Source organism: Cyclopterus lumpus, chromosome 16 (assembly GCF_009769545.1).
Source record: "Cyclopterus lumpus isolate fCycLum1 chromosome 16, fCycLum1.pri, whole genome shotgun sequence".
In the NCBI taxonomy this organism is placed as follows: Eukaryota; Metazoa; Chordata; class Actinopteri; order Perciformes; family Cyclopteridae; genus Cyclopterus; species Cyclopterus lumpus.
Genome location: NC_046981.1, coordinates 6,681,367 through 6,702,156, shown reverse-complemented (window position 1 = coordinate 6,702,156; position 20,790 = coordinate 6,681,367). Strand labels below are relative to the sequence as shown.

General features: G+C 39.7%; 2 protein-coding genes across 4 annotated transcripts; both read left to right on the top strand.

The window, feature by feature from the left end:
* Positions 1-3,812: 3,812 nt before the first annotated feature.
* Positions 3,813-13,729, top strand: colec10 (collectin sub-family member 10 (C-type lectin)). Its single transcript, XM_034553497.1, has 7 exons — positions 3,813-4,130; positions 6,123-6,194; positions 10,345-10,416; positions 12,018-12,071; positions 12,219-12,314; positions 12,509-12,720; positions 12,935-13,729. Exons 1-7 carry the CDS (start codon positions 4,031-4,033, stop codon positions 13,169-13,171), a joined length of 843 nt encoding a protein of 280 aa, XP_034409388.1. The 5' UTR covers positions 3,813-4,030; the 3' UTR covers positions 13,172-13,729.
* A 1,242-nt stretch (positions 13,730-14,971) lies between these two features.
* Positions 14,972-19,093, top strand: LOC117745276 (C-type lectin domain family 17, member A-like). 3 transcript variants are annotated; one of them, XM_034553498.1, is made up of 4 exons: positions 14,972-15,187; positions 15,347-15,421; positions 15,512-15,730; positions 18,383-19,093. In XM_034553498.1, the coding sequence occupies exons 1-4, from the start codon at positions 15,082-15,084 to the stop codon at positions 18,760-18,762; spliced, it is 780 nt and encodes a 259-aa protein (XP_034409389.1). In that variant the 5' UTR covers positions 14,972-15,081; the 3' UTR covers positions 18,763-19,093. The 3 variants fall into 3 exon arrangements, with proteins under 3 accessions (XP_034409389.1, XP_034409391.1, XP_034409390.1); XM_034553500.1 differs by lacking the exon at positions 18,383-19,093 and adding an exon at positions 16,426-16,579 and having other exon boundaries at positions 14,980-15,187; XM_034553499.1 differs by lacking the exons at positions 14,972-15,187; positions 15,347-15,421 and adding exons at positions 16,426-16,644; positions 17,441-17,659 and having other exon boundaries at positions 15,616-15,730.
* The last annotated feature ends 1,697 nt before the right edge of the window (positions 19,094-20,790 follow it).

Here is a 20,790-nt window from a genome sequence, read left to right as displayed (position 1 = left end):
CAAACAGGGCTGTTTTGTGGTGTGGTTACCACTATGGAGTCAACCCTCAATCCAGGAGTGTGAATCACATTCTTAATTAGAGAACGCAATCTAAACCACATGTAAACAATTAGCCTCCAGGATAGCAGGGTTGTTCCTGTGTGTGTGTGTGTGTGTGTGTGTGTGTCGGGGGGGGGGGGGGGGGGGGGGGATTGCACATGGAGTAGGAATGCTGCACTTTTGTACCAGAGAAAGTCTCCACAAAGTCAAAGGACGATTGACAACTGATGGAACTTGATTGATTCTAATTATTTATTTTACCTTTATTCATGCAGCGTAGGCTTTGTGGTTGGTTGAGCGTACAATGCCGGACAGACAAATATTAAAATGGAAATCAGACACTGTACAGGCTCAGTGAAAGCATTCGTAAGCAGGTAGGGAACTATGAATGAGGTTACCGAGATGTGTTTTTGATTTTTAGTCAACATTGCAGGCTATTCCAAGCATTTATTAACAGCAAACGCAGTTTTCTTTCCTAATAAGTACCACTGTTTATTACGTCTCTCGGACAGGGAAGTCCAACTAACTTTATTATATTAATGCAGTGGTTATGTTGTAATAAACCTGAGGTCAGCATTGTAAAAAAATGATATCTAGTTTCCTCAGAATGGTGGCAGCAGCATGATGATATATGAAATCTCTAATATCCAGAGCAGACACTGAACTGCTTATTTATGTGAAAAGAAATCTTGCTTTTTGTGTAGTTTACAAACAAGCATTTCTATGTGATATTACATGTGAGTTTCTCCTTGAGACAGACACCAAGACATGTGTAATCTGTGACCCTCTCAATAATAAAACTAGTCAGACATACTGAAATCATTATAATCCCTACATCTGGATCTGAAAAAGGGCATTAACTGTTTTATTTTTCATTGAGAAATAATTCAATCTTAGACAGAGGATAATCTTTGAAAAAGCAAGGGATGAGCGACATATTCAAATACTTCTGATAAATCTATAAATGTGGAGGCTCTTGTTTAAACCAGTAATTAAGTCATTCAAGATTAGGATAACTTCTGAAACGGTGCTCTAATTTTGAATGTTCTGAGAAGAATGCCATTAATATGGAGTTGATTGGGTATTACAGGGTTTTTGAAAACAACTCCATGCATAATTTGCATGTCCTTAAAGTATCTTTTATAATATTGTTTTCATTTTCATATTATCAATGGATTATTGTGCTTATGCACAAATGATATACGCACACATTATATACACTTATACACACTTAATGCACAAACGTAATCCTTATTTGTGAATAGTATGAGTAATAGTGAAGAATTCACAGATGATTAATCACTCAACTTTAGTTATTAAGGTCAGTGGGCTGCCGTGAAGTTGTATCATCTTGAAGCAATTTTATTTTTATTTTCTGGCAACATTACTATCTTGGTTTTAACTCTCACCATTCACCAGCTTTGTTTTCAGCCAAAGCATGCAACTATTTTTAGTGAAAAGGCTGTGATAGATCCACTGTACACTGACCAGCAAATCCTTTCTATGTTATTATGGGTCAGTCAAACAGTGAATAATATCCCCTAGTTAGTTGTAATGGCTATTGACACCATTAGCCACCGCATATGACTTACGTTTTACAATGATGGCCACACAAATGCATGCTGTTGGCTTTGGTTGTTTCTTTTGAACCCTTATTGAACACGCCGCGCCAACTAGCCCGCTATTGACAGCGACACTAAAAGCCAGAGCCTTAAAACCAAAATACACAGCTCTCAACATCAACAAATACCTTAGCAGACTTCGAAGCTTGGAGCAAATAATGGCAGAAGCCAAAAAAAACCTTTGTCAGACTCACTGACATCAAGTGTGTGAGGCTCAAAATGTGTTCAACTTCGTGTTTTTTAAATAACCCAAAAGAAACAAGCATTGCAATCAGCAGCAATATCTGATTAATGACTATGACTGAGTAACAGGCCTAAATGTTGTTATATGTGTTTATTTCTTTGAAGAGCACTGCGACTGCAACAGTTGAGATACGTTGTAATGGGTCTGTAGGCATTTCCCAGCCAATACTGGGTGTATTTGAAGGATTTTTGTTAATACAAATAACAGTATGAGAGGCCAACCACAATAAAAGCAACACACCATTTCACTCTTCTCCTCAAAATGGTTGATTTTCAAAGTGACAACTAGCCAACTCAATCTTTCAGGGAACAACAACCCATGTCTAATGAAGATGAAACTCCCTGTGATTTTTTTCTTTCAGTTAAAAGTTTTAACAACATCGGCTCCTCCCAGTTCTTCAAAGAAGAGAGCAACACAAATGCCCCTAATGACCCGCCTTACTGATGGAAGGCTCAAGACATCACAGGAAGCATACCCCTAGAATAAGGAAATTCCTCTTTGTGCCAAGACATGTGGCTCTGACCACACTCCTTTCTTCTTTGTTCTTTGCTGTGTCTCTTGTCTTTCTGTGTCTGTGTCTCTAGTCATGTCTCATTCTTTCACATAATTTTTTTTTTCTAATGTCCTGCCACCCACATTTCCTCTTTTCCCTCTATGTTTTTACATAGTGACAAACCAGAGGATGTAATTATGCAAGAATCTCTGTGTGTGTGTGTGTGTGTGTGTGTGTGTGTGTGTGTGTGTGTGTGTGTGTGTGTGTGTGTGCGTGTGTGTGTGTGCGTGTGTGTGTGTGCGTGCATTTCTGTTTTTGCGCATCAACACTTTTGGTGTCTCGCGTGTTTGTGGACATGTGTGCGTTTACGTATTATACATCTGTGTGTTTGTTTCTGTGTGTGCGAGCATACAGCTCTCCCACTAAATGTTTTTTTGGTCTGAAGAAGAGCAAAAGAAGAGGAGAGAGGAGAGGAACAATGTGCAGGCCCAGAGGTGCTACTCCCTTGTTGTTGATAAGGAAACATCCCTGTCGCTTTAGGCATGTCTAATACATTGTGCACTCTTCATTTGGACTAAATATTTACGTTATCTTTTCGTTGATTCATCAAAAATATCCAACATGTCACAATCAATTCATTGTCATCCTGACCATACTGCAATATATTTAATAGTGCAAGTCGCATTGCATTGTATTGTTGTTGACAAAATATGTTTCCTTTTCTTCATCAAGCTTCAAGGAGGAATGCCTAGTTATACTATGAGACAGTCAACTATCTGTGTTGTAATGTACTCTGCATATCTGACATTTATCATCTTTATTTTATTACCTTGATGTGTCTGTGTCTCTATAGTTCGTAGTACACAGAGATGTATGAATCATCATCATTTTGTGCTGACTGGTGTACTGTTATGTAAACTTCCAAAAGCAAAGCAATTTGACCATGTGACCAAGCTGTTGACACTACTTTCCCCCTCCACTATTGGAACGTGTTAAGGAACTATATAGTGCATATATCTTAGCATACCCAAAGGAAATGGTGAGCGATATAAAGAGTGCACCAGCTAGCAAATATGGAGTGTAGTTTCAGACCCAGCCTATGTCATCAGAAATATTACTAATAAAAGTCAAAGTTCTGTTTTACTTGAAAACTATTCAACATGATGAATAAAAATAAATACTTCACATTGTAATTATCCCCAACTGCTATTCTCCCATGTATCCACCAATATGTAAATGATGGTAAGAACTGCACTTGTAATTATACACAGTTTTGTACATACAGATAGACATACAGGAATGCAGTTCTCTGTTTAGTGTTGTTTGACATTATGACAAGTAACTGATAAGACTCTATAAACAAGTGTGTGTGTGTGTGTGTGTGTCTGTGTGTGTGTGTCTGTCTGTGTGTGTGTGTGTGTGTGTGTGTGTGTGTGTGTGTAGGTGGGTGTGTGTGCGCGTGTGTGTGTGTGTGTGTGTTCTACAACAGCACGTCTCTGTTTCGACCCTCTCTGCAGTATGTTTGCTCATTAGAGTTGCATCCTCTGGTCTTAAAGTTAAAACAGTCAACATGAGATGCTCCTGCAGATCTGAAAGCCGGGATCTCCTTCAGTGGTTGGTGGTGATTGGTTGATGATGGTGCTGTTGGCGCTCTGTGTGTTTGCAACTGTGTTCAACTGCCTCTCTGCCTCTGCAGAAGTCTGCACCAATGCCTTACTACCTGGAGCTAAAGGTAAGACGTGCTAGAATTTGCCTGTGTGTGTGTTTACGTGTGTGTGTGTGTGTGCGTGTGTGTGTGCACGCTTGTGTGTGTGCTCGTGTGTTGGTGTTTAAACCTGACTGACTAAACATCGTAGTCAGCAATCCTATAAAATTGCACACATTTGTGCAATGGAAGAGGAATAAATATACTTTGATATATTCTCATATATCTTTCCATATATTCTGCTTGGATTATTGCGTGCTCACAATCTTAACTGTTGTTTGTTCACACTGTTGGATTTAAGACAATTTAAGTTCATGGCTTCATAGTGAAGTATAGTATAGGAGTGTTAACTAAATGTCTTTACAGTGTAAAGGAGTCAAATGGAACGTTCTGAGGAAACACCCCTCATGTCAGGGTTTTACAGAGCTGATGATAAAGGGAGCAAGCATGTAATGTCCTGCAGTTTATTAGCTCGCAGTCTGCTACCCCATAGTCTTTTGGAGGGAATGCCTCCCCGTTTTACGACATCCAGTAGCTTGTTCCCCTGCTGATTCAGACAAACAGACCTAATAAAATACACACTTAAGCAGAGCACCAGTCTTTAAGCTCCATTCACGTTACTGAAAAATGTGCCTTGAGATGTTACTCCAAGCAGTCGACGTGCATAAACTGAGATTATGTCGAGGGGACCGTAATCTGAATTTGTACAGTTCTTGAATATAGAAACATGTATTTGAGCTGTTCTTGTGGAAAAATATTGTTTTACAAACGTAGTTACTGAACTACAAAGTCAAGTGGTAGCATGGCTGTAGTGAAGAGGCAACAGGAACATCATATATGTCAGCTTTCCACTGAGTTTTCTGTACCAGTGAGAAAGTCCCATTGTGACAGTGTATTTAGACAGCTGCCACTGAACTGAACTGATTATTTGTACAAGACTGATCGCAGATACACTGCTGACCACAGAGTCCCTCTCTGGGTGTGTGTATTCTCACGTCTGCCTATATGAGTGGGTCCATACAACTGTTCTTATTTATTTTCACTTTTCCAACAAACACACTTTTATTGAATTTACTGGAACTTTGACTTCAGCATTTTTAAATGGATTTACCAGCATTTTTCTTTCCTTTTTTTTTTTTTTTTTTGAGACGTAAGAATGTCAAAACATGTCAGTTTCTTTGAGAGACACTTTGAATTCTCTTTTACTCACAAACCTCTCTGTGATATGAAACCTTAATCACACATGCAAGGCATGTTATTAGTGTTACTCGACATGTTCTCAGTTCAGTCGTGCACAAAAGGAAACAATTTCATGGAGGCATTGCAATGATTTAGGCTACTTGAAAATATTTGCACCGCCTGCAGAATTGAAGGATACATTTCCAAAGTACTCCTCCAGTGTAATAGAGGGAGTTTGTTCCCATCCTTAATTTCAAAGCCCAGCATTTACAAGATATAGAGTACTGTTGGCATCAACAACTGGGGCAAAGTTACAGCTCTCGTAGACACTCTGAAACCGCTCAAGATGTCTTGCCAAAGAGCTCTTGGAGCAACTCTCACACTCATTTGTGCTTTCAACTCTGAAAACTATGTGGTGTCATAATACTTAAAATGAGTTAGTGCTTTTGAATATAACACAGATTATAACGGAATGGAATATGAAGAGACAAAACACTCTTTCAAACATCCAAAGTTGTTTTAAATTAAACATTACAGTAGTAGTGCAACTAAAGCCACAACTGGGCCTGCACTAAATCTTATACACAAACACTTATTCCCTGTGTGCTCCGCTGTAGTAGTTCTTAGACAACTGTTGGCTTTGATGATGTATCATTATCATCCTGCGATGACTTCAATATTCCATCCATGCCAGCAGATAATGCAGATTGAATCCCTGCCACACCAGGAAAGCCATCTAGCTGCTACACGGCCCCTGAAAAGCCACAGAGCTGAGAATGAAACATAATGGGAAGCAGGCCGCACTTTCATCCCCTTCACTCTTGTTCCCTTTTAATTCAGGAGACCAAGGTGAGATTGGAGAGGAGGGAGATCAGGGAAAACTGGGAAAGAATGGACCTTCAGGACCTCCAGGTATCAAACACATTCTTTTACATTTTCAAACTTGTAGTGTTCAACCCCAACTGATGCCGACTCCAATTACATAACCACAAAAGGCTTCATACAACTGTTTTCAATTGACGTCGTCCCCAAGACCAAACAGACTTTGAGCTGTCAAATGGTTGGAGTTCCCCTCGAAGGCCAGCATGTAGTCCAAATAAATAAAAAAAACGTTTGGTTTGTTATCAGATTGCGGTTGAAGATGATGGAGTGGGATATATTATCATAATCACAGTGACTCCTGGTCTGTTGTAATGGTGAGTGGGGGACTTTGTGAGTCACAGAAGAATCAGAGTTAACTTGTAGAAACACAAAAAACACGAAAACACGTCAACAAACAGTCACGGTTATAGATGACTGTGTATTGCTTGCCGTTGATTGCGGTTGTACTGGACTTGGCAACATAGAACAAAGGTTGCTGCATTATTATCCCAATAATTACACTTTTTTAATGAAAAGTCTAGAAAAATATCAAATGTGGTGAAATAATCTCACCTCACTGTAAATTAAGTCAATAACAGGTTAGATGAGTGTTTTTTTTCTCCAAAAAGGCCTTTTACACAGCAGACATTTCACCATTTCATAATAGGAAAGCATAGGTGTTTCTCATGAGATTAACAATAGCTTTGTTTTATTCAACTGTCCCAGTAAGCCATGACAGTGGACATGGCAGTAAATAGGATGTATCCATTGTTAATTGTATTGTTTACCTGTGGGATATGTCAAAATGATGCACAAATATGATATGACAATAAAGTCTGTATACTTCCTGTGCTTCTGTCTTTGTTAGCATGCTTGCAACATGTGTAACAAGAGCTAAAGACGACTCCAAGGGGAATAAAAACGGAAAGAGTAATGGATGCTCAGGCCTCACTTCTCTTTTAGGATTAAACAGAAGCATAAAGTCTGACTTCACCCGTCTGTAACTCCAAAGTATAATTTACATTGCTGCTGAAACCTGAACAAACAATCCCGTCTTACTTTCTGTGCTGTGAGCTTCCAGACAGCCTGTGTGACTTTGCCCTGGCAGCAGCTTCTGCTTTTTACCGCTCCAGAAAGCTTGCATTTCTTTGCTGCGCGGTAGATCCAGAGGCCTGCGACAGACAGACAGTCAGGCAGACAGACAGACAGACAGACAGACAGGCAGGTAGGCAGACAGATAGACAGGCAGGCAGGCAGACAGACAGACACAAAGACACACAGACACACAGACAGACAGACAGACAGACAGGTAGGCAGACAGATAGACAGGCAGGCAGGCAGACAGACACACAAACAGACAGACACACAGACACACAGACTGACACACAGACAGGCAGGCAGATAGAGAGGCAGGCAGACAGACACACAGACAGACAGACACACAGACACACAGACTGACACACAGACAGGCAGACAGACAGACACACAGACGGACAGACAGACCTACACTGCTGTTTGTCTGTGCAGGAAGCAGACGTGTTAATTGCTGCTGAGGAAAGCAGTGGCGTCCCGCTTTGCCCTGTGTGATGTATGCTCCAACTGGGCTGGTCCAGCCAACCAACCAGCAAAACTATATACATGTCTGCACACACACACAGACACACGCACACACACACACACAGACACACACACACACACTAACACTGAGGCATACATACAATGAACTGTGTGCACACAAGGCAAGCAAGCACGGCAGAAGTACCCGTCCAAACACACAATACATAATTGTATATACACAAGCACACTGCATAAAATCACTGGTTCCTGGCTGCCCTCTTGCTCTCTGCAGATGTTTGTTTTATTCAATAACTTCACACAGAGGTCGTCACGCACACACGCACGTACACGCAAATGCAAACGCTCTACAACAACAGAAAGACACATGCCAAGACTGCTTGAGTCTACATGTGTTAATCCTTTTCAACTGTTCAACAGTATAGCAAACCCGATCATTGTGGTTTTTCTGTGCGTATGCTTCCTGTAGGGTGAAGGCAGGTTCCTGTGATGACTTTGTAACTGCAGTATGCCAACAGCTCAACAGATGACGCATGTATTCCCCGTCTTAAGTTAGGCCATTTTACAGGAAGCAGTTGATGAATGTTGGAATGTTTAAAGGGAATACATGACTGAATGTTCTGGTGGGCTACACAAACTATTTGTTGCTCCAAGCTTATTAACGTCAACAAACCGTGGTGCTTGATTTCTGCATTTGTTAATTTTGCATTTTCTTAATGTAAAACTGCTGCTAAAGTTTGGCAGCAGTTACAAAGAGTAAAGTAAAGTGTTATGTAAGGATCTTAATTCATGCGAAGAAACTGTTGCGACAGTGTACAACAAATGGAAAATCTAGCTTAAGCCTTGAAACCCATGCTCTCTTGCCTCTGTAAGCAGAAATACCAGTATTCATTTTTGGTTATTATCTTTGGGTAAACAAAGTGTAATGAATAACCTCTTGTATTTTTGTTATATTAAGCCTTGAAAACATTTAGTTCATTAAGCGTTTTTTGAAATGGCTTACGGCTCTATGATTAGAATAACAAATGTGGCCTTCACCTCCTTTATCCTCCAGCAGCTGGAGAATCCAGACGTTAAACCGGTTGGAGGGGTTGGCCATTATAAAGGCCGACTGCAGTGATAGGGAGCACTGTTATCTGGACGTTTAGATAGACGGTTTAACTGGCAAGCATGATCACATGCGAAAACAACATTTATCAACTTTTGTAGACACAGAAGGAATAACGAGACCAATAGATTCAATGTCTGCATGCAACAAAAAACAAACACCCATAATCATGGTTCACGATCAGTTCTCATGTCCATACTGTCAAAATATTAACTTTGAGATTGTGCTTATCAGGCATTCACGTGGAAAATTATGCAAAACATTGAACACAGATTACAGTGAACAAATTTCCCATAGACCGGAGCTTTACATGGTCTACCAGACCTCACACAATCCATATGACCTCACACCTTCTGCCAACACAAATCATCAAGTATAAATAAAATCCACACGAGAAAATGGGAAATGGGAAATAGTAGTGGATATCTGGCTGTGTGTGTGTGTGTGTGTGTGTGTGTGTGTGTGTGTGTGTGTGTGTGTGTGTGTGTGTGTGTGTGTGTGGGTGTGGCGAATCCCTCTTATGTGTCACTAAGTATTTCAAACCCCATCAATTTCAAGTTGAATAGTTTCCTGAGGAAATACTCATTCAAGTGCTGGCAGAAAGCCTCAGTCTGATCTGTACTTTTCCCACACACACAAACACACAGACACATACACACATACACGCACAATCTCTCTCACACACTAATATTCTCCTTCAACACCAAACTAAAGAGGCCTCAATAGCATTGTGACAGTTGACAGTAAACAGAATACAGAGAAGGACTGTAATCTTGTCCTCGTCGTCGTCGTGTCAACAATCGTCGTGTCAACAATCGTCGTGTCAACAATCGGCGTGTCAACAATCGTCGTGTCAACAATCCGATCAAAGATAATACCAGATGGCTGCTTACAAATAACTTGATCAACTCTAATTGTACTCTGTGCACCCGCGATCATTGTTGATTACACACTTTGTACGGGAAACAAAGAGAAACACAAAAACTAAATTACATAATTACATAAAAAATATATATATTTTTTTAAGGTGGATTTAACAAGCTGAACCTGCAACAAAGCACACTTTCTCACAGACTCCTCTCCACAAGCAGCCTCTCAGCACAAAAAGACTTAAGTATGTGCCCAAAATAAATGTGCATTTCCCCTCTAATTTATAATAATAATAGCGATAGCAGCATCAGTTGGAACCAAACTGTGCAGAGATTGTTGGAAAAAAGCCTCCGTGCTTGAAAACAACAACATCGTCAAAAAAGAATATGACAACCACGGATTATAAAATGTATACCTAACAATAAGGGGGCTTTAAAAGGTACAATTAATTGATTTTACAGTGAGATCTACCATATCTTGGAAAAGGTTTTTGCATTGTGTATACTACCCTTTTCTGCATAATATTCCCTCTGTGTTGGAAAGTCATAATCTCAAACTGAAATGATGAGATTTCTTTGCCGTGTTCCCTGAATTATCTCCATATGTTCTTCCTCCTCTCATCCTGTCTTTCTTTCTCTTCTTCTTCAGGAGCATCAGGAGAGACGGGGCTCAAAGGAGAGGTGGGCCAAACAGGAAAGATGGGCCCTATTGGGGACGATGGTACAAAAACAAGCTCTTTTAATGTAAACTCTGTTCCTGTCTTCTCTCTCATTGTATCTTTCTTTATAGTTAACCCCATACTATACTATTACCAAAAGCATAGAACTTGTGAAGTCACATGAAAGCAAACAGATTGTATACAGTAATTCAAAGAGGAGAGTGCATCACGTGGAAAACCTCCTATACCCTCAGTGCTCCGTGGGAAAACATATTTACAACAAAAAAAAGATCGATGGAGTTTAAAACCATCCTGTGTATGAATGTATCCTTGTTCTAGTGCCATGACACTTTTTTTTTCAACCTGCCTGCAGTTGTCAACAACAGGCAACAAAAATGGTAAAAATGTAGCTGTGAGGTTTCTACAGTATTTTAATGACTTTATAATTGCCTCAAAAAAGAAATATGGTTTCCCGAACTTGTCCTCGGTCTAGACTGTAGCTCCATAATCATAGACCCAAAACATCGAAATAAGTAGACATCTCTACACAAATCAGCAAACGTAATTAGTCCCAAGACTAATACACACGATGAGGAATGTTTCCCATTTATTTTACGTTTTAGATCACATCCAACGGTAGAAGAAAACATAATCCTACAGGATGAGGTCATCTGGCTGCTTTGCACAGGGGTGGCTGAATCTTTATTTTTATTTTTATGAGCAGTCGTGTTCCCCTGCCTCTTTGGGCATTCACTTTTCTCAGTATTCATTATGTTTAATACACTTACAGGAAAGTGGCTGTGCATCAGCCGTCACGGTTAAAGCAGTGAGGTCACAGGTTTGGATTTTCCTTGATCCTGAGCGCCAGTTTCTCATAAAACACCTAGAGAGAGAAAAAAAAACATATTTTTAGGGCTTTAGCAGAATCACAAACTGAAATTAGGCTACTCTTTTACTGACTTTCATGTTGCAGGCTTTGTTACATTATCAAAAATGGTAAAAGGATACAGTAAAGATTATTATGATGCATGAGGAAGTATCCTTTGTATCTAATTCTATGCATATGTAATTCTATTATTAATGAGTTTACTGGGCTTACATTTTGCTTGGGCAAAAGAACAACTACCTAAATAAAACCATGTGCAATATGGAAAACCAACTATCTGACTCCAGAAACAGAAATGTTTTGGGTGAATTGAACGATATGCTCCAGAGATGTCTTAATAACCCATGAAGCTTACTGGAAACAGGATAATAAGCATGAAACCAAAAGTGTTGACAAAAGCCACTCTGCCTGATCAGATTGTACAGGTTCTCGTATAAAACCAGCCACTTATAATATCTCTATATTTAAAAAAATTGTTGTGTTGTCATATTTTCCGAGCAATTATATTTAAGTCACAATAGCTCAACATTTGACATGAGAAAATCTATATATGTGTGCCATAATAAAACGTTTTATGTATGATACAGCCATCTGGTGGTAGTCTGTTGTAACTGCATCCCAATGTCACACAACACACGAAGCTGTCAGTATGTTGAATTAAGAGAGAGTACTGTGTTATTTATTTATATTCTAAGTGATTAAAAACAAGAAACTGTACATTTCCAGGATCGCAGAATTTCAAGAATAGTCTCACATGTGATTTCTATTGCTCTGCAGGTAACAACGGCGATACAGGTTTGGAGGGACTCACTGGTTTAAAAGGGAAACCAGGTGAGTAAATGTAGCTTTCAGTGTGAAGCCGTACACCAATTTAAAGTGATACAGTTTTGTCACATTTAAATAACAGGAAGCTAATGATGTGCCATTAAATTCTGTGCACACTCAAATAAACCTGTGCTTGCCTTTGCTCACTGCCAGGCACAACATGTGACTGTGGCAGATACAGGAAGGTGGTTGGACAGCTGGATGTCAATGTAGGCAAGCTGAGGAATGCTGTCAAGTTTGTGAAGAATGGTGAGTTGCCAAGTAATACCTACGGTTCAGCACACACTACAGTCATGTGGCAATGAGCCAGCTCAGTATCCTCGAAAGTGTGAGAAACAAAACATGTAGCTCTAAAGATAAACAACAAAAAAAGGAAAGCTATATTGAGTTGATATTGTTTTGTAAGTAAGCCTTCTAAAGACTTTTAACCCTGTCCCGTGCAGTCATCTTGGGGCTGAAGGAAACAGAAGAGAGGTACTACCTGCTGGTGAAGGAGCCTAAGAGGTTCAGAGAGGCTTCAATGAACTGCAAGTTGAGAGGAGGCACCCTAGCCATGCCAAAAACCAGCAACACCAACCATCTAATGGCAGACTATGTCAGTCAGGCAGGATTGACAAGAGCTTATATAGGAGTGCTGGCTCAAAGCAAGGACACAGTAAGTGTTCCCCGTCAGATGCTCATTATGTACACGCAGGCACACACACACACACACACACACACACACACACACACACAGACACACACACACACAAACGGTAGCAGTTGGAGTGTCCAATGTTGGTGTTTTGTCCTCTTTTGCCACATTTTCTAAAGGAGGAGGTGAATATTTAGGGCCAGACTCTCCTGTAATCTCCTGTTTGTGTCATCAGAATGGAACAAGCAGTTATGTATATGCAGACTCCAGCCCTCTGCAGGGGTTTGCAGCTCGGAGCCCAGAAGAGGAGCTCAACTCCAAAGTATCTCCCCGCACCACAAACTCAAGCTGTGTGGAGCTGCTCAGCACTGGGGCATGGAGTCATGTAGAGTGTGAAGCCGCCATGTTTTTCATCTGCGAGTTCCCAAAGAGCAGGAGAAGAGGAGGAAGTCCCGCTTCGGTACCATCATGAGTCAACGAGACATTCAGACTTGCATGCAAAAGAGATATAAGTATACATAGGACTGGCATTTATAGAAGCATAAGCATTACATTCAAAGTCCTTTCTCAGTAAGATTTTTTATTTTGGTTGCAACCGTACCCTTATATTCATTGTCGTTAAATATGTGCATTGCTTTCTTGATTCATTGATTTATTGTTTGATTGATAAAAATGCCGATCGCAATTTCCCGACACCTTCAAATGGCTCGTTGTGTCCTTGTTTTGTAACCAGCAAATATTAACATTTGATAAAGCAGAACCATTTCCTTTTTAGCTGTCATTGTTGCAGATTCATTTCCTGTTGATATTCTGGACGAGCCATGTGCAAAAACAGAGAAATAATGTAATATACAAATGTACAAATATACAAGCAACATAGAAGCAGCAAGTGTTTCTGGTGCTGTTCCCCAGACAGGACCCTGCAGGATCCAGAGTAGCTGCTGATCGAAGCCTTTTCTGTTTTCTTCGTGCCTGTATCAATTTTCTTGCATTTTTGGATATATTAAAAAAAGAGATTGTTGAAGCTTTAGTTTAAACAGACTTGCATCAAGTAATACATGCAGTTTAGGTTGGTAGCAGAATGGATTGTGAAAGTGAGTTTGTTTGTTTTTAGGGTTTAAAACTCAAGTGTGCCAATTCACTACTGGCTGTTGGCCTGCTTTTATATTTACATATTTAACAATCAAACCAGTATTGCTTTTTTAATTCTTACTGTACGCACTTTAGAACTTGTGATCTTGCTGTATGCTTAGACCTGCAAAACGGCAAACAGTACTTACTCACAGAGGCGAATAGTTTTCTCACAGTAATCAAATTAGAAATAAGAAAAGTATCATTCAAACACAGAATGCAAAAGGAGCTTGAACCTTCCTTCACCCAGATAAAGTTATGCCAAACATACACACATACGCCCTTCTTCTCATTGGCAGATGCCAGCCTGTCACACATCTCATCCAGGAACCTCTCTGCCGGCTCTCTGTCACACAGCACGGCAGTGCAAACACACAATACAGAATTGCATATACACAAGCACACACACTGCATAAAAGCACTGGTTCCTGGCTGACCTCTTGCTCTCTGCAGATGTTTGTTTTATTCAATAACTACAAACAGAGGTCGCCACGCCAACACGCACGTACTCGCAAACGCAAACGCACTACAACAAGACACATGCCAAGACTGCTTGAGTCTTTTCCAAAACTGTAAAGAGAAAGAAAAGTCTACATGTGTTAATCCGTTTCAACTTTTCGACAGTATAGCAAACCCAATCATTGTGGTTTTTCTGTGTGTATGCTTCCTGTAGGGTGACACACACACACTAACCCATTGGAAGATTGTTTCAAAAACCTGGTGTGGATTGCATGAACCAATCAATTATAGCTGTCATGCTGACAGACGTTTTTCACAATGAATCAAAAAGCATATTTGAATCAAAAGCCATTTTAATTCTTCTTCTGATTATATATTATTTAAAAATGAATACTGTGGCAGCAGGGGTGTGGTTCAGGGAACAGTGCCATGATGTGTAGTCCGCCTCAGGTGGGGTCAATTAAATGTTTGTCTCTTCAGTATAAGAGTAGGTAGTGGCTGGAGAACGGGAGAGAGAGCGGGGAGCAGACGCTGACCGAGCGTTCGGAAGCAGAATGGAACCGGAAGCGTGAAATAATAAAACCGGTTACTTGTGGAATACCGTGTGTTTCCCTCTTTTATCCTTTGCCGGAACTCACGCATGTTACAAATACACACAAAAAAATCTCTCATTTATGCTGACTTTGATTTCACAAACCACACATGTCCTCACAACAAGTGTGTACTTGCAGTCTCAGCAAATATTTGTGCCTTAAGAGGAACTGAGACCAACCCTGAACACAAATCTGAGAGATGTCAGTGACATTCAGCAGCAAGTCAAGAGTAGTTCAGGAAGCTACTGTGAATCTGATGGCTTCCGACAATCGATCAAAGTACGGATGGCGCCCTCAACTTTCAGGTAAGAGTACACATCTTACCATATTCCTGCCAATATACAGCACAATGTTAGCTGTAGTGATTATAAAAAATGCTATGATGTGCATGGTGAAATGTGGATAGGGACAAAGTACTGCTAATTAAACCATTCAGCACTTATTGTGATAACGTTGTGATTTAGTGTGGTGGATTGGAGCTGCTGCAGCGTGTCTGGGGTTTCTTCTGCTGATTTTGATCTTGGGCGTGGTGGCACACAGTAAGTGCCATACTGCCTCAACAATGAGCATAACACAGCAAAACACACTTTGAATCACGTTTTTTTCACCGATTCCAAATGAACTTGCAGATTCCAAGGCCATCGGTCATCGGGACTCAAAGTGTGAAAACCGGATCTCCAGCCTGACCGCAGACAGAGACGCTCTGAAAGATGAGCGATATCAACTGAAGTTGGATTCCATCAACCTGACAAAAGAGATGAAGGTGCTGGAGACCCGATACAACACTATGGTTGTGAGCCGAGATACGCTGCAAGAGGAGGTCAACAGGTTCAATCTCAGCAAGAAAGGTAAGAAATGTCCTGATGCGAGAAATTAAAACTTTAAATGGAATCGTTGATTCACTGCTGTAATTGAACTTAGATGCTGAAAGAAGACTTGGATGGATCACACAAAGCATGCTAGTGTACTCCATTAAGCACAAGGGCCAGTGTGATAACATGAGTAATTTTAACTAATGCAGCATAATTTCAGGCAAGCCATTACCCGTTCTGCTGGTCTTATTCATCACTGAACCAACTGCTCTAAATATTCATGTATTGTCTGTTTAATGACAAACTGAATTACTGAACTCTTCCTGTAAAACTTTAAACACAAAAGTATTGTATCCAAAATAGCAACCCTCAGAATCAATGTAAACAGCAGGCTTTTTGCACCAAGAGGGAAATAGAGGGAATTAATTTGTATAACTGTTCAATCTTAACTACAACTACATTAGAAGTGCAGGCTCACTGCATGATAGTGGAGCTATGAGTCTTTACAACAAACTGACGATTGATCTTTGTGTTTACATAATACAAATATACATTTTAGAGAATTTATATTATGGTAAAAGTTTACACTCTAGCCATCTTTCTTCTGCTGATTTTGATCTTGGGCGTGGTGGCACACAGTAAGTGCCATACTGCCTCAACAATGAGCAAAACACAGCCAAACACACTTTGAATTTTCACGTTTTTTTCACCGATTCCAAATGAACTTGCAGATTCCAAGGCCATCGGTCATCAGGACTCAAAGTGTGAAAACCGGATCTCCAGCCTGACTGCAGACAGAGACGCTCTGAGAGATGAGCGATATCAACTGAAGTTGGATTCCATCAACCTGACAAAAGAGATGGAGGTGCTGCAGACGCAATAAAACACTATGGTTGTGAGCCGAGATACGCTGCAAGAGGAGGTCAACAGGTTAAATCTCAGCAAGAAAGGTAAGAAATGTCCTGATGCGAGAAATTAAAACTTTAAATGGAATCGTTGATTCACTGCTGTGATTGAACTTAGATGCTGAAAGAAGACTTGGATGGATCACACAATGCATGCTAGTGTACTCCATTAAGCACAAGGGCCAGTGTGATAACATGAGTAATTTTAACTAATGCAGCATAATTTCAGGCAAGCCATTACCCGTTCTGCTGGTCTTATTCATCACTGAACCAACTGCTCTAAATATTCATGTATTGTCTGTTTAATGACAAACTGAATTACTGAACTCTTCCTGTAAAACTTTAAACACAAAAGTATTGTATCCAAAATAGCAACCCTCAGAATCAATGTAAACAGCAGGCTTTTTGCACCAAGAGGGAAAGATTAATTTGTATAACTGTTCAATCTTAACTACAACTACATTAGAAGTGCAGGCTCACTGCATGATAGTGGAGCTATGAGTCTTTACAACACACTGACGCTTGACCTTTGTGTTTACATAATACAAATATACATTTTAGAGAATTTATATTATGGTAAAAAGGTCATTTATGATTGTACCTCCTGTGTGAAAGGCAGTCGTGGATGCTACTGTAACGGAGTGAAGGCTAGCATTAGCAATCCTGTCCTACTCTGTTGGATTAAGAGAAGTTTACACTCTAGCCATCTTTCTTCTGCTGATTTTGATATTGGGCGTGGTGGCACACGGTAAGTGCAATACTGCCTCAACAATGAGCAAAACACAGCCAAACACACTTTGAATTTTCACGTTTTTTTCACCGATTCCAAATGAACTTGCAGATTCCAAGGCCATCGGTCATCAGGACTCAACGTGTGAAAACCGGATCTCCAGCCTGACCGCAGACAGAGACGCTCTGAGAGATGAGCGATATCAACTGAAGTTGGATTCCATCAACCTGACAAAAGAGATGGAGGTGCTGCAGACGCAATACAACACTATGGTTGTGAGCCGAGATACGCTGCAAGAGGAGGTCAACAGGTTCAATCTCAGCAAGAAAGGTAAGAAATGTCCTGATGCGAGAAATTAAAACTTTAAATGGAATCATAGATTCACTGCTGTGATTGAACTTCGATGCTGAAAGAAGACTTGGATGGATCACACACTGTAACGGAGTGAAGGCTAGCATTAGCAATCCTGTCATACTCTGTTGGATTTAGAGAAGTTTACACTCTAGCCATCTCAGCCAAACTCATTATTTGAGATACCGTGTGTTTACCACTCTCTTTGGTTATAGTCCTCGTAACCAAACTTTGCAAGTAACGGTAAAAGTTCAAACAGTTGTCAATTCTGCCAACAAAATAAATGGTTGCAGCGTAGAAATGAAGAATGAGAAGCCTTGTTTTGTCTCCCACGGTCTGAAATCAAGGACCCATTGTTTAAAAAAATGAATAGGACTTTTGAATGGAGCTTCTGCCTCCTGTACATTTAGTTACAGTCGCATAGGAATGCAACCAATGCAGATGTAAACTCTTGATCGTTGGTGTGGAGAGTGTCAACTATTCATATGATTGCCTCTTTATCAAAAGTGTCAAATCTCGTACAATATTACAGCTTTTCTTGGGTCTGATTGGCCTATATGTTCTAGGGTGTGAGGCGTGTCACTATTGGAAATTAGTCTTGAGAACCTGGTCTTAAACTCACAAAACTTGTTCCCAAATATTAGCTTAACATGTAACAGTTTCAGGATCATGCTTGCTGAAATACATGTGTGCTGTCTCTAGATGAACCTTGCCAGGAAGGATGGAAAACGTTCAATGGCAAGTGCTACTATTTCTCTACTTCTGGAGTGACTAGATCTTGGGAGAACAGCAGAAAATACTGTAAAGAAAGAGGAGCTGACCTGGTGATCATAACCACAAAAGAAGAGCTGAATTTTGTCGTTCAATCTTATCGCGTAACCTGGATTGGTCTGTCTGACAGGGAGCAAGAGAACTCGTGGAAGTGGGTGGATGGGAGTGATCTGATAGATGACGGATTTTGGCAAGTAGGGGAGCCCAATAATCATAAAAACAATGAGCATTGTGCCGAGGTCTCACGTTCAGCTAAGAGATTTAATGACGTGCCTTGTGAACGCAAGTTTTCATGGGCATGTGAGAATTAAGGTGCTGTGGGCATTTGTTTGTTTTTCATTTACTCGTGTGCCTTTTTTTTAAATCTAATTATTACTCTTACTGGTCTGGAAATAATAAACAGTCTGATTACAACTGTTCCTTTTAAGCACTAAAATAGAAATAAAGCTGATTCAACCATTTAAAAAAAATCAACACTGAATTAGCTTTCTTTTATCTTCGCATTGCCCATTCGCATTTTGTTCCTGATTTTATGAATTATTAGTAATTCAAAGTGAAAGAATGTAACGCAATACTGTGTCTTCTTGATGTTTCCTCCACTGATTATAAAATTAACAATAAACTCGAAAATGTAATAATTGATAGGTTCATGTTATATTTCCCAATGTCCTTATTTAAATATGGCTTCCTGTCATTCCATAGATGAATGTGTGGCCTCCAGAGACTTTCCATGTGATGAATATGCAATCTGAAAACTTCTTTGTTGCTCGAATAAGAAGATGCAGAGGTCTTCTACCGGTCGTATTGATTCTAACTACCAGCCACTAAAGTGAAATAAGCACAGTGCCCTTTAAGAGGTTGAATCAACATTGGTTCACATAAACCAAGTCCTAGCTAAACATTAACTATATGTGGCTGATAATAAACTGCTCTCACCAACTGAATTAAACAGAAGTTATCAATACATTGACAGGGTGTGGAGAGCATAATACACAATTAGAGGAGTAAAGGAGTGATCTGTCAATGGTTGCATCATTGCAAACACACCCTGAAGTCTTTTATACCCATAATTGATATACTACCATAATGTCTGATGCAGACAGCTGATTTATTCAGCCAAAATCAAATCTATTGGTATATTATAACCTTTGATAAACATTTGTATAAATTCATGGCTTTGTCTGGACGTACATGAAATCACATTTTATTGTAATTCATTGTGGGTAATTGGTGTAGTTTTGTCAAGCCTCTCTGTCTAAAAGCAACTTTGACCAAATAAATCAATTTAACCTTTTGAAAACCAACCTATTTTTTAGGTCTCTACTCAAAATAACATACCCAAACTAAAAAAGGTGTATCTCAGCAACCACAAAGACTATTTGAATAATGTTGGTGTTATAATAAAGGCAACCCATGTGTGTTTTTGTTCAGATGTGTAAATATTAGTATATTTGTTGCTGGTTAAGAGTAAATAAAGATGAAAGACAGCAAAAGTTGAATTTTCAGGTTCGCTTAGAAAAGAAAAGCACTTTCAGGATGATTATCTCTTGGAAGGATACAGAGCAAAGGTCAAAAACCACAAAGATCATAGCAACATATGTGAACAGTCTCTCTGTAAAGTTTGACTTTGAAAAAGTAAAGCCGAACAAAGTTAGAGAGGTTTTAGTACAGATTAATTAGGCGAAATTGGCATTTGGGCACCATCTATGCAATTTGAATTTTCTCATGTACAAAACCATATATTTCACATGTATATTACTTATGGTGTTCAATACATCAAATACAGCAGTCTTTGTTGATTAGAAGAAGACATTTTTTTTTTTTAAACCAAAGATATGCAACATTTGAGACTGTAAAGCGCTAAAGTGATTCATGTTGCTGTGTTCTTTGGCTCATATCTCGGTGATGCTTTGGTGCAGAAGGATTGTCTGAAGATGTTTAGAATCTGTGTTAAATCCTCTTGCTCTTTGCTATCTGTCTCTCTCTGATAGCACCGAGCTACGGGTTGCTAGTTCCGAAAACGTGCTGAGTGGGCTGACTTGACAAAATTATGATTATGATATTTTCATAATTCTTTCAGTTGGTGTTTGAGTTGTGTGGAAATGGCTTACTGATTCATGTAGCCCAAGTTCTCTTGTTTAATTTGATGTATAACATCCACCTTTCATGAATTACAAATGGGAGAAAATATTGAGTTGGTATTAAGGACTGGAAATGTATTTAAGAAGAGTGAGAACAATCAGGTCTTGCTCGCGTCCTCCTGCTGGTCGCGGTTACCTGTGTCATTACAAAAGAATGTTTAATTAGTAGTTATTCCAGGTTTTAGCCACATTGGGAAC